At 41.8% G+C, this 14,672-nt stretch overlaps 1 protein-coding gene across 3 annotated transcripts in view; it reads right to left on the reverse strand.

The window, feature by feature from the left end:
- Window positions 1-10,561: 10,561 nt before the first annotated feature.
- Window positions 10,562-14,672, reverse strand: part of LOC132830911 (sorting nexin-11-like) — a 126,260-nt gene continuing 122,149 nt past the window's right edge. For all 3 annotated transcript variants that reach the window (XM_060848854.1, XM_060848856.1, XM_060848855.1), the window contains one exon: window positions 10,562-11,812. In XM_060848854.1, the coding sequence (XP_060704837.1) occupies window positions 11,722-11,812 (91 nt within the window). In that variant the 3' untranslated portion in view covers window positions 10,562-11,721. The remainder of the gene's footprint in view (window positions 11,813-14,672) is intronic.

The raw sequence follows: 14,672 nt of genomic DNA on the forward strand, positions 1-14,672 counted from the left end.
CAAGTGAATTAAAAAGAACAGCACTTTAAGGAGACAGAAATAAAAGAACAGAGTTACAGCTGGAGAAAGCTCACGTGGAACATAAGAAATAGGAATCCATTCAGCCCTTTGAGCCTACTCCACCATTTAATTAGATCAGGACTGAGCTTCTGTTTAAAATCATTTTGTTCCAGGATCCCAGCATCCCTTGATATTTTTAATTTGCAGAAATCCAACAATCTGTTTTAAACATTTTCAACAACAGCTTCTGGGATTCTCTGGGGCGGATGATTCCATAGATTCCGAATCTTCTGATGGCAGAAATTCCTACTCTTTGCAATCCGAAATGGCCTGCCTTTATGACTCTGGTGCTAGCCAGGGGAAACATCCTTTCTGGTTCAACCACAGTGAGAATTTTGTACACCCTGAACGATATCACCTCTCACTGTTTGAAACTCCTGGCAGTAAAGGCCCAATCTTTTAACCATTTTCTTAGTGGACAATTATCCCACCCCAATCTTTTCTGCAGTCTCTCTATAGATACTATACATTTTCTTATATAAAGAGACAAAACCTTCACATAGTAGTCAAGATGTGGTCTTGCCAAAGCTGTATACAATTGCAGTAAAACAGCTCTACTCCTACACTCAAATCTTCTTGTAAAGACGGCCAATATATCATTTATCATCTTAGTAGCTTGCTGAGTCTGCACGTTAGCTTTCAATGATACCAGCATGGATGAGTTGGCCAAATGGCCTGTTTCTGTGCTATAAATTCCATTAGTTCCACAACAAGCAATCTGACTTGTCAAACTATAAAGTCAGACAGCATGGAAACTGACCCTTCAGTCCAACTCATCCATGCCAACCAAGTTTCCCAAACTAAACTAGTTCCATTTGCCTGCATTTGGCCCTTATCCCTCTAAACCTTTCCTACTCATGTACCTGGCCAAATGGCTATGAGATGTTGTAACTTTACCTTCATCTACCACTTCCCCTGGCAGTTTATTTTACATTTGAACCACCCTGTGTGAAAAAGTTGCCCCTCAGGGGACTTTTACATTTTTCTTCTCTCACCTTAAAAATATGTCCCCTAGTTTTAAACTCCCTTACCCTAGAGAAAAGACCTTTGCTATTCACCTTATCTGTGCCCTTCATGATTTTAAACCTCTGAAAGGTCACCCCCTCAACCTCCCACACTCCAGTGAAAAATGTCCCAGCCTGTCCTCAAAACTTAAAACCTCCATCCCGGCAGCATCCTAGTAAATCTTTTCTGAACTCTCTCCTATAAAATAACATCCTTCCTACAGCAGGGTGACCAGAACTGTACAGTCGTGTGGCCTCACCAACATCCTGTACAACCTCAACATGATGTCCCAACTCCTCCATTCAACGGTCTGAGTAATGAAGACAAGTGTGCAAAATGCTTTCTTAACCATCCTGTCTTCCCGTAACACAACTTTCAAGGAACAATGTACCAGAAACCCTGGATCTCTCTGTTCAATGCCACTATCCAGGGCCCTACCATTAACTATATAAGTCCTGCCCTTGTTCATTTTACCAAAAAGCAACACCTTGCATCTATCTGCCACTCCTCAGCCCATTGGCCCAATTGATCAAGATCCCTTTATAACCTTAGATAAGCTTCTTCATTGTCGATTTTATTACCAATTTTGGTGCCATCCACAAACTACTAACTATCCCACTTAAATTCATAGCCAAATTGTTTATATAAATAACAAATAAAAGCGAATCGAGCACTGATCCCTGTGGAATTTGTTCCCTGGGAAAGGGTAGTGGGAACAGATTTATTGGTTAGCTTTCAAAAGGGAATTAGATTAATACTTGAAAAGATTGCAAGGCTTTGGGGAAGGATTGTAGAGGCTGAATAACCGGATAGCTTTGAAACAGATACAATGGGCTGAAAGGCCTTCTGTTGGGCTGTGGGATTTTATGAGTAATTACTGTGATAGGAACAGTACTGAGCAATATTCCCTGTCACAAGTTTCACAAGGGAGCACAGTATCAGGATTAATGGATACCAGGTTGTGATTGCAACACAGTAATCTAATCTTCTGGATCTTAAAATTAGATTACTGCTGGAAATCTCTCCATGCTATCATTTATAACATATATGGGAGAACCATTTTTTTTAGTGTATCTTGTGTTGGCTGTGTGTGTCAGTCGATGGCAAGAGTCAGTGCCTTTCCATCTTGCTGTTGTGCAATAATGTTCATAGCTGATGGATAAATGATGGCAACATTACCACTTCAGTCTAATTGGGAAATTATTTGCCACGACAAGGAAAATTCTCTGGCTAGTTCATGATGTACAGGGATTAATTGTACAGCTCTCCACTTTACAGATCATACATTGTGGAAAAATTCACTAGGGCCTTCAAAAGCAACCATTTCCATGTTTTACTTTCTTCCAACTTCCAAAATATGCTAAAGATTGCTTTACTATTAGAAGAAATACATTTAAATCCACAGGTTTGTCAAGACCTGGAATGCAGTGCCTGAAAGGGCAGTGAAATAATATCCCGTTTAAACATTAATAAAGCTATAATTCTTAAATGTGAAATTTTGATATTTAAAAGAGGACAAATTTATCGAGTTTCCTGTTGGGACTGGGATAAATCTTTGCAAGAGCTGGCACAGACTCAATGGGCAGAATGGCCTTTTTTGTTGGAATATTCTATGATTTTCCAGCCTCTCTGCTCAGTTTGGCACTGAAGATGCAGATTTGGACAAGTTGAGTGAGTGGACAAATGCATGGCAGTTGAAGTATAATGTGGTTAATGTGAGGTTAATGTGGCTAATGGGAGGTTAATGTGAGGTCATCCACTTTGGGAGCAAAATCAGGCAGGCAAATTATCTGATTGGCAATAGATTGGAAAAGTTGGAAATTCAGCCAAACTTGGGTGCCGCTGTGTACCAGTCACTGAAAATGAGCATGCAGGTACGGTAGGTGGTTAGGAAGGTGTATTGGCCTTCATAGCGAGAATATTTAAGTGAGGAGGGATGTCTTGCTGCAATTGTACAGGGTATAGATGAGACCCCACCTGGAGTATTGTGTGCAGTTATGGTCTACTTATCTGAGGCAGATTTTCTGGTTATGGAGAGAGTGTAACAAAGATTTACCAGATTATTCCTGGGATGGCTCAGGGCTGAGTATGAAGAGTTAGGATTATGTGAGGTGGAGTTTTGAAGACTGAAGGAAGATATAATACAAAGCTATGACATTTTAACAGGGTCAAAAAGGATAAATGCAGGAAGGATGTTTCTGATAATCAGAGAGTCCAGAACAGTTTAAGGACATGGGGTAGGCCATTTAGGACTGAGATGAGATGAAATCTCTTCATCCAGAGAGTGGCAAGCCTGTGGAATTCTCTGTCACAGAAAGCAGGATGAAAGGCTATGGAGAGAAACCAGGAATGTAGGATTGAGCTGGATTTTTCGCCATGATCATATCATTTGGTGGAGCAAGCTAGATGCCAAATTAGCTACTCCGGTTCCTATTTTCTGTTTCCATCCCATGCCAACATTTGAAGAGAACCAAGTAGTTCTACTGGTATTAAAAACAAAATACTACAGGTGTTGGAGATCTGAAATAAAAACAAAAAGTGCTGGAGAAACCTAGCAGGTTTGCAGGGAGAGGAACAGGGTTAACCTTTCAAGTATGACTTCTTGAAAAGACCTGGAAATGGTGGGCAGAGGGAGGAGGAGCAAATGGAACAGACTGTGAAGGTTGTGCTGGTAAACAGCTTTCCTGAACTAGTGATCAAACTCATTCGTTTTACCTGATGCCCCATGAGCTGTTGCTGAGATGTGATAATATTCTGTGCAAATGCATGTTCTAGCATACTATTCCAGACAAATAATAAATGGTACGACAGGAGACAACACTGAAGTCATCTGGATCTCAAGAGACTTGGACCAGCACCAGACTTTATTCACTGCCGTTGAGTTTGGGGAATATTCAGAGTGCGCTGCAACAAGCTGGTCAGTTGATTAAGGAGCATGTGGTTGTGACAGAGCTTTGAGATGTAAGCGCACACCTTGAAGAAGGTATGACAATATTAAGGAAATCTCCACATTTTCAAAGGTATGTTAGCCCTTGAGAGAGTTAATTTGTTTTTGAATCTGTTGATGGAATTTGAGCGTCAGTGGTTGGGCCAGTGTTTGTTGCCCATCCCTAACTACCCAGGAGACGGTGGGATGTTCCTCATTCTCAATCTGCTCCAATACTTGGGATGTAGACACTCCCACAATGCTGTTACGGAGTTCCTGGATTTTGATGTAACGACACTGAAGGAATGGTGATATATTTCCAAGTCAAGATGATGAGTGGCTAGGAGGAGAACTTGCAGGAGGTGGTGTTCCCATGGATCTGCTGCCCATGTCCTTCTGGATGGTAAAGGCTGTGAGTTTGGAAGGTGCTGTCGAGGGATGCTTGATTAGTTGCTACAGTTAATCTTTTAGATGGTACACATTGTTGCCAATGGTGAAGGGAGAGAATGTTGAAGATGATGGATGTGAAATCCATCAAGTGAACTGTTTGTCCTGTATGATTTTGAACTGCAGTGAGTTTCAGATTCCCCACCACCCATCATGTATCGCTGGACATCAGAGTGTGTCTGGGAAAAAAAATAAACAGTGAAATTCACTACTAACCTTGGAGGAACCTGTGGATATTTGGATATTTCAAATATGGCCTTACAGTAAGTCTGCAGTAGTGAGTAGAGTCCATTTTTTCTTGATGATGTGTTTTATTGAGATATGTCTCTTGATTAAACTTAAAATATAAGCCATAAGTATTAACTTAACCTGGAGCAGTGTTTTGTAGAGAAACAAGACCGTGTTATTTTCTGGGTCTGTAGATTGAAAGAAGCAAAAATGGCCTTTTGTAGAGTGATAGGCTCTTCTTGTCGGATGTAAGTTTCAGGAGATTTCATGGGTTACTGAGGATTATATCTGCAATAAATGCCGTTGGTTGTGAATCCTATCAGATCGAATGGATTGGTTGGAGAGACAGTTAGAGGCAATGAGGAATTTACAAGAACAAGGGGATGTGATGGATGGCAGTTATAGGAAGGGGGGAAAGTCTCAGATACAGCCACATAGATGGGTTAACACCAGGAAAGGTAAGAGAGGTAGGCAGCTAGTGCAGGAGTCTTCTGTGGCTATCCCCATTTCAAACAGGTATGCTCTTTTGGAAAATGTAGAGGGTGATAGATTCTCAGGGGAATGGAACACGAACAGCCAGGTTTCTGGTATTGAGACTGGCTCTAAAGCAATGAGGGGTACATCGGGTTCCAAGAGATCAATTGTATTCGGGGACTCTGTGCTCCAGGGTACAGACAGACATTTCTGTGGCCAGCAGCAAAAAATCAGAATGGTGTGCTGCTTCCCTGGTGCCAGGATCAAGGATGTCTCCGAAAGGGTGCAGAATGTTCTCATGGGGGAGAGGGGCCAGCATAAGATCATGGTCCACATTGGAACCAATGACATCGGAAAGGAAAAGGTTGAGATTCTGAAGGGAGATTACAGAGAGTTCGGCAGGAATTTAAATGGAGGTCCTCAAGAGTAGTAATATCTGGATTCCTCCTTGTGCTATGAGTTAGTGAGGGCAGGAATAGGAGGATAGAGCAAATGAATGCATGGCAGAGGAGCTGGTCTATGGGAGAAGGATTTACAATTCTTGATCATCAGAAGTTCTTTTGGGGTAGAAGTAACTTATACAAGAAGGATGGATTGCACCTAAATTGGAAGGAGACTAATATACTGACAGGGAGATTTGCTAGAGCTGTTCAGGAGGATTTAAACTAAAGATTTCAATCTGAAAGTGGAACAGTTGAGAACAAAGGCGAATCAAACAGTCAGGGCAGGCAGGGACTAGGCAGAGAACAAGGTAGGACTGATAAACTAAACTGCATTTATTACAATACAAGAGGCCTAACAGGGAAAGCAGATGAACTCAGGACATGGTTAGGACTAGAACGTCATAGCAATTACAGAAACATGCATGGCTCGGGGATGGGCGGGACTGGCAGCTTAATGTTCCAGGATACAAATGCTACAGGAAGGACAGAGAAGGAGGCAAGAGAGGAGTGGGAGTGGTGTTTTTGATAAGGGATAACATTGCAGCCGTACTGAGGGAAGATAGTCCCAGAAAGCCATCCAGGGAAGTTTTTTGGGTGGAACTGGGAAATAAGAAAGGGATAATCACTTTATTGGGATTGTATTATAGACCCCCTAATAGTCAGATGGAAATTGAGAAACAAACTTGTAAGAAAGTCTCAATTATCTGTAAAAATAATAGGGTGGTTATATAGGGTATTTTAACTTTCTAAATATACTCTGGGACTGCCATAGTGTTAAGGGTTAGAGGGAAAGGAATTTGTTAAGTGTGTACAAGAAAATGTTCTGCTTCAGTATGTGGATGTACTTACTAGAGAAGGTGCAAATTTGACCTACTCTTGGGAAATAAGGGAGGGCAGGTGACTGAGGTGTCAGTGGGGGAGCACTTTGGGGACAGCACCATAATTCTATTAGATTTAAAATAATGATGAAAAAGGACAGACCAGATCTAAACGTTGAAGTTCTAAGTTGCAGGAAGGCCAATTTTGATGGTGTTAGGCAAGAACTTTCAAAAGCTGATTGGAGGCAGATGTTCGCAGGTAAAGGGACAGCTGGAAAATGGGAAGCCTTCAGAAATGAGATAATGAGAATCCAGAGAAAGATATTCCTGTCAGGATGAAAGGAAAGGCTGGTAGGTATAGGGAATGCTGGATGACTAAAGAAATTGAGGGTTTGGTTAAGAAAAAGAAGGAAGCAAATGTTAGGTACAGACAGGATAGATCGAGTCAATCCTTAAAGAGTATAAAGGCAGTAGGAGTACATTTAAGATAGAAATCAGGAGGGCAAAAAGGGGACATGAGATAGCTTTGGCAAATAGAGTTAAGGAGAGTCCAAAGGGTTTTTACAAATACATTAAGGACAAAAGGGTAACGAGGGAGAGAATAGGGCCCCTCAAAGATCATCAAGGCAGCCTTTGCATGGAGCCACAAGAGATGGGAGAGATACTAAACAAGTATGTTGCATCAGTATTTACTGTGGAAAAGGACATGGAAGGTATGGAATGTAGGGAAATAGATGGTGACACCTTGAAAAAAAATGTTCATATTCCAAAGGAGGAAGTGCTGGATGTCTTGAAACGGGTAAAGGTGGATAAATTTCCAGGACCTCATTAGGTGTACCCTAGAACTCTGTGGGAAGCTAGAAAAGTGATTGCCAGGCCTCTTGCTGAGATATTTGTATCATCAATAGGTGAGGTGCCTGAAAACTGAACATTCGCTCACATGGTGCCATTGTTTAAGAAAGGTGGTGGGGACAAGCCAGGGAACTATAGCCCAGTGAGCCTGATGTTGGTGGTGGGCAAGTTGATGGAGGGAATCCTGAGGAACAGGATGTACTTGTATTTGGAAAGGCAAGGACTGATTAGGGACAGTCAATACTGCTTTGATCGTGGGAAATCATGTCTCACAAACTTGATTAAGTTTTTTGAAGAAGTAACAAAGAGGATTGATGAGGGCAGAGCAGTAGGCGTGATCTATATGGACTTCAGTAAGCTGTTCGACAAGGTTCCCCACGGGAGATTGGTGAGCAAGGTTAAATCTCATGAAATACAGGAAGAGCTAGCCATTTGGATACAGAACTGGCTCAAAGGTAGAAGACAGAGGATAGTAGTGGAGGGTTGTTTTTCAGACTGGAGGCCTGTGACCAGCGGAGTGCCACTGGTGCTGGTCCACTACTTTACATCATTTATATAAATGATTTGGATATGAGCATAAGAGGTTTGTTAGTAAGTTTGCAGATGATATCAAAATTGGAGGTGTAGTGGACGGCGAAGGTTACCTCAGATCACAACAGGTTCTTGATCAAATGGGCCAATAGGCTGAGAAGTGGCAGATGGAGTTTAATTCAGATAAATGCGAAGTGCTGCGTTTTGGGAAAGCAAATCTTAGCAGGACTTATACATTTATGGTAAGGTCCTAGGGAGAGTAGCTGAACAAAGAGACCTTGGAGTGCAGGTTCATAGCTCCTTGAAAGTGGAGTCGCAGGTAAATAAGATAGTGAAGAAGGTGTTTGCTATGCTCTCCTTTATTGGTCAGAGTATTGTTCTCATGACCTGTCCTACCTGCCAATCTCCCTTCTCACCTAGTCGCTCCACCCTCTCCTCTGACCTATCACCCCCATCCCCATTCACCTATTGTACTCTTTGCTACTTCTCCCCAGCAACACCCCCCCCCCCCCCCCCCCCCACACTTCCCCCCGCATGTATCTCTCCACCCTGGAGGCTTCCTACCTCTATTCCTGATGAATGGCTTTTGCCCGAAATGTCGATTTTCCTGCTGCCTGACCCGCTGTGCCTTTCCAGCACCACTCTAATCTAAACTCTGTACTCATATGAGTACAGTGAAAAAGTTTACAGGTTGCCACTTAGGGTGCCATTTTAGATACAAGGTACCTAGGTACAAATTGTAAAGTACAAATTCTTAGGAAAAAATTTAGAAAAAAAGGAAATAAACAGTCCAGCATTACAGACCATTGTGCCATCTTAGGTAGAAAAGTACAAAAACATAGGAATAAATTAGAAAAATAAAGAAATAAAAAGTTCAGATAACAGTCCGTCCAACTCAGTCAGTACTGGCACCTAGCTTTCAGACTATGCCAGGATTCACCTCCAGATTGTATTGATTCCAACACGGGGCTGTGAATCTGCTCTGGATCCACATCGAGGTTGTGAATCTGCTCTGGATCCACATCGAAGCTCTTGAGACCTGGAGGTAAGAAGAATGAAGGGAAAAAAACTGAAAAAGAGAAAAATAAGAGAAAAAGAGTGAACGATCTCCTGTTGAGGAGTCCTCCTTTGTCGCCATCTTGGATGGTGTAGAGTTCACAGATTTGGAAGCTACTGCTGAAGGAGATTTGGTTAGTTCTTGCAGTGCACCTTGTAGGTGGTACACACTGCTGCTACAGTGCATTGGTGGTAGAGGGAGTGAATACTCAAGGTGTTAATCCTGTGGACTGTTTTGTGTTAAGTAACGGTGGGCTTTCTATTTAATTAGCGGATAAGTTATCAATCTCTGAATCAACAACATTCCCCTTATTTGTAATCGTTAGTTCCCAGGCCGTACTGTTTATTTGTGTCGTGAGTGTGGTGCTGGAAAAGCACAGCAGGTCAGGCAGCATCCAAGCAGCAGGAAAATCGATGTTTCGGCCTCATTCCTGATGAAGGGCTTTTGCCCGAAATGTCAATTCTCCTGCTCCTCGGATGCTGCCTGACCGGCTGTGCTTTTCCAGCACCACACTCTCGACTCTGATCTCCAGCATCTGCAATCCTCACTTTCGCCTTTACTGGTTATTCTCTGTAGCTTTTATCAGGCATCTGCATTATTTTGATCATGCTGGAACATGACATCCCCTTTTGCAAACTAAACAGCAGCATCAAAATGGGTCTCCATTTGTGATGTCTGTTGCATCTCTAGTCGTTTTCATTATAGACACTTATCAAAGTGGGCAGGAGCAGGGAGTGAAGACTGGACCCTTCAGAAAGCTCACTACACCTACTGTCCAAACCTTCACAGTTAACTAGCTGGGGCTCAGGGCATTACTGCCTCAGAAGCTGGTGGATTCTAGCTCCATCCCTGGGACGTGAGCTCAAAATGCAGGCCGCTGTCCCCAGTACCAGCACTGCACTGTCAGAGAGGTTCTCTTTCAGGTAATACTTTAAATCAAGGTCCCATCGAAAACAGAGTGTTCCAGGCTAACATTTATCCCTCACCTATTGTCACTAAAACAGGTGATCACTTTCCCGTGTGTGGGATTCTGCCTCTGGTTTTCTTTGTTACAATAGTGGCCCCTCTTTGCTGATTGTGAAGCCCTTTGAGAATAACATTTTAATTGTTCACACGATGTCTTGATTTGTAGCTGCAGTGTCTGCATCTCAGTGTAAAACAGGTCATTCTTTGATATCCTTTTATTTTTCAGCAACAATTTGTCCCAATAGCTCTGAGCTCTTGCAAGCAGGAGCAGAGCCACTTCCACAAACAGCCTCAACATGACTTACATGGAAGAGAATCTCCTGGCATCATTAATGTCCTGATAAACCTTCAGTCATGGAGATTTAATGACATAAGTAAGGATGAGGGTACAATGTTTGTTTTGAAACTCCACCTTGCCACTGATATTTCCCAAAAATTCACAACGTCAGGGACCTGAGTTCGAACCCAGCCTGGGCAACTGTCCTTGTGGAGGTTGCATGTTCTCCCCGTTTCTGTATGGGTTTCCTCCGCATGCTCTGATTTCCTGCCACAGTCCAAAGGTTAGGTGGATTGGCCATGGTAAATGTGGGGTTATGGGGATAGGGTAAAGGTATGTGTCTGGGTGGGATGCCCTTTGGAGGATGAGTGAGGATGTGACAGGCCAAATGGCCTCCTTTCACACTAGGGGTTCTATGAAACTGAAGTACCATCAATCTTCGTGAGCAAGTGGTGAAACATTGACTGAAGCTGAAGGTCACAGAAGATGATTTTATTGACTAACCACTGCTCTGCTGCTCACACATAAAGGTGACTCAACCATCCAACAGGGACTTAGGTTTTCTCCATCAATATTCACAATGTAGCAGCTGTATGCAACAATAACACACATGCTTTCGCATAAAACCTTGAACATTGTAAAACATCCCAAAGGTCTGTCATAGGAGGGTCGTCAGGCAAATTTGACAGCCAAGAGACATATGGAATTATAAGGTCAGGTGACCAAAGAGGTAAGTTTATGGAGTGTTTTCAAAGAGGAGTGAAAGGTAGAGATAGAGGCTGAGGGAGGGAATTACAGAGCTTGGGACTCAAGCAGTTTAAGCACGACTACCAAGAACAAGGTGATGAAAATGGGTGGTTGGATAAGAGGCCGGGGTAGACAGATCTTGCAGAGTTGTGAGGCTGGAGCAGATTTCAGAGATTGGAAGGAGTTAGGCCAAGGAGGGATTTGAAAACCAGGATTAGAAGTTTAAAGTCAAAGTGCTGCCAGAGTAGGAGCCAGTGTCGGTCAGAGAGCACTGCAAGAGCTTTGTACGGGTTAGGATTCAGACAGCAGACATTTGGAAGGTGGGAGGCTCACCAGGACACCATTGGAATACAAAAAAAACAAATACTGTGGATGCTGGAGACTTAAAATAAAAGGGCAAGTGCTGGAGAAAGTCAGCAAGACTGGTCATATCTATGGAGAGGAGATGTGGTTAATGTTGCGCGTTCATTATGACTCTTCATTGGAAAAAGCGAATTGGAATAGTTGGGTCTAGCAGTAATATGAATCGTATCTCATGGGACTAAAAGGCATCAAACAAACTCTACTTCCAAACAACACCCATCACAGGAAGCCCACAAATATGCTGCATCAAAACACGTTCTTGAATGTTCCAGGAACATGTTGTTCATTCTATCTTTGCTACTCTGTTACTGAAATAAGCAGTGAATGTTAATTGATTCAAAGTTGGTTTCGCAATTCGACAATCCAATACTTTGTTGTAGTAAAGACTGCAGTCACAACTCCACATCAGACTGTGTTCAATCCAGTCAATATCTCAATTTAGATCATTTGAGTGATGAGATATCATTGCATGCCAAGGACGTGGACAGATTCACAATAACGCAGAGTATATCATTCCAACTTGGTCCTCATATCCTGCCTGAGGCTGCTGGCTCTTCCTGAGATGCAGGGGTCTCGTCACTGGTTCCGACCTCATTTGCCTGAATGTGAGAGGGTGAGCTGGTCACAAACAGAAAACATATGAGTCAGTTCCTGAGCAATCTGATAGATTGAATCACATTCCAGCAGTTTATAAAACTAGTCTGTCAGAATTCATCAATCAGTACCCACTGGACCATTGGTTTGCATTGTGGAGAACTGTAAACTGCTGCTTTAATTCCCTATCACAAATGAGGAAGATGTTTCCTTTCAGTAGAGAAGGAAATTCAGTCCAACAGCTGCTTGCCTATGTCAGCCTGTGGATGATGTAGAGGATAGGGTGCAGACAATCATCTCCTGCTCACTTGGTCACAATCTTTGCCTGTGCACTGAATGGGACATGGTGGTGCAAAGGCTATATTACTGGATGAGCAATTCAGACTCCCTGGACTATTGATCAAGAAAATATGAGTTCAAATCATTAATTAAAAATTTGAATATAGTTTTAAAAATATGGAAGATTAAATGCTGACTTTTATGCCATACGAAACCAAATGGATTTGCCATAATTACCCAATCAGAATGGGACTCGAGTCCCACATCAACTCTAAACTGTCCTCTGAAGTCAGTTCCTCAAAACAATAGCTGCTGACCTGGCCAGTGATACCAACCTCCTGGGAATGAATATTGTTTTAAATCTGGAGGGAAATTTAAAATGACAGAAGACAGTACATTTGTTGATGATTGGGAGAAAGTGAGGACTGCAGATTTGCCCTCCCCCACCTCATTCCTGATCAAGAGCTTATGCTCAAAACGTGGATTCTCCTACTCCTCAGATGCTGCCTGACTACCTGCGCTTTTCCAGCGCCACACTTTTTGACTTGTTGATGATTGTCCTCCATTTTTTTAGATAAGCATGTCCTTGATTTGTTATTTTTTTTCTCTACTGGCCTGACACTAACAGAAATATGATTCAAACCTGGACCGATGATTCTGTGTCAGTGCTGTGTAGCATATCACAACAAAAATCACATTGTCACCTAATTTGTTATTAAGTAACTACGTGTCTACTTATTTTTCTTTTCAGTTTTCCCTCTCCTTTATCCAAGCTTATCAGCTGATACCAACTTAGCTCAGTGTGTCTCAATCGGGTCAGGTATCTGAATCAGAAGGCTGTATCCCACACTGTGACCTATTCAGGCTGACTCTTCAGTGAAGCTCTGAGGGGGTGCTGCAATATCGGAGATGCACTCTTTCACGTTAATCAGAGGTCCTGCCTATTCTCTTCGATAGATGGAAAATATCCCTTGGCACTATTTTGAAGAAGAGCAGGGGAGTTATTTCTTGTCTTTTAGAAACTATTTAACCTTCAACCAAAACGTGAAAGCAAATGATTTGGTTCTTATTACGTTGCTGTTTCTGGAAGCTCATTGGCAGCTGCTGCTTTTCCGACATTACTACATTCATTAGCATCCTAAAGAAGTACTACCCTGGCTATAAAGGAGTTTGGATGTCCTGAGGTTGTGAAAAGTGCCTAAGAAGGCAAATCTTTCTTCCTAGGGTGAGGTACAGTTCATCAGAGACACGTGAATTCTACTAGTTTGCCGACAATGGCTGAATTACAGCACACTGCACACTAGCCCAACCAGACTCAAAACTGCATGCATTTCCCAACAGCAACAAGAAGGAGGAGCTATGGCTAATATTGACATTTTCAATCTTTACATGCCAACTCAGAAAGAAAACTTCCAAGGGAAAAGCCTCCTCTGCGATTAACAAAAGTTCAAGATAGCATCAAACTTTAAAGAAATAGCATATCATTACATAAAGTTACACAAAGATCAGGTCAGAAGATTGGTCTTAATATAAAAAATAACAAGGAATGACTAAAATGTTAATGAGGCCACAATTGTAGTCAGGAAAGCTTGCTAGAAATATAAAAATAGACAGATATTTAAAAAGGAAAAGAGTTAACAATGTGAACATTGGACTTAGAGGAAGTGATTCTGGGGAATTAATAATGGAAATAAGGTGGCATTCTTTAATACAGAGAACACGATAACATTTCAAAAACGACTGTATTTTACAAAAAGAAAAGCAGGGAGGCTTCAAGAAATGTACAATAATCAAGGCAATGATACCAACAAGTTGTTGGTGCTATGGCTGACAAATGCCTGGCTCCTCATAGATTTTATCCTAAGGTGTTAAAAGAAGTGACTACTGAGATGGTTGATGTGTTGGTTTTAATTTTTCGAAATTCCCCAGGTCTTGGGGGGGGAATTCCACTAGATTGGAAAATAACTAACTTATTCAAAGAGGGAGGAAGAAAGAAAATTGGTAATTGTAGACCAATTGGTTTAATGTCTGTCATAAGGAAAATATTACAAGTTATTATTAAAGGCATTATAAAAGTTCGAGGTAATCAGACAGAGCTTTCTGAAAAGGAAATCATATCTAGTCAATTTATTGGGTTGATCTGAACAAATAATGCGCTTGGATAAAGGGGAATTGGTGGATGTACTTCAATTTTCAGAAAATATTGATAAGGAGAAACATCAAAGGTTATGGTGGAAATTAAAAGCACATAGTATACGGGTTAACATACTGACATGGATGGAAGATTGGCTGATGAACAGGAAGCAGGGAGTAGCCTTAAATGGTCATTATTTTAGTTATCAAGATGTGATGGATGGTGATGCCACAGGGATTTTTTATAACTTATATAAATGACCTGGATGAAGGAGCTGAAGGTATGGGTTGATAAATATGCTGATGACACAAGGAAAGGTCACAAAATAAGTTGTGAAGAGGGCATAAAGAGGTCCAAAGAGTATAGGTAAAGTGACTGAGCAAAGATCTGGTAAATCTTTTATATAACCTGGAAAAATGCTGAATTGTCCATTTTGGCAGCAAGACCGAAAAAGGAACATACGTAGCATTC

Source organism: Hemiscyllium ocellatum, chromosome 32 (genome assembly GCF_020745735.1).
Source record: "Hemiscyllium ocellatum isolate sHemOce1 chromosome 32, sHemOce1.pat.X.cur, whole genome shotgun sequence".
NCBI classification, from domain to species: Eukaryota; Metazoa; Chordata; class Chondrichthyes; order Orectolobiformes; family Hemiscylliidae; genus Hemiscyllium; species Hemiscyllium ocellatum.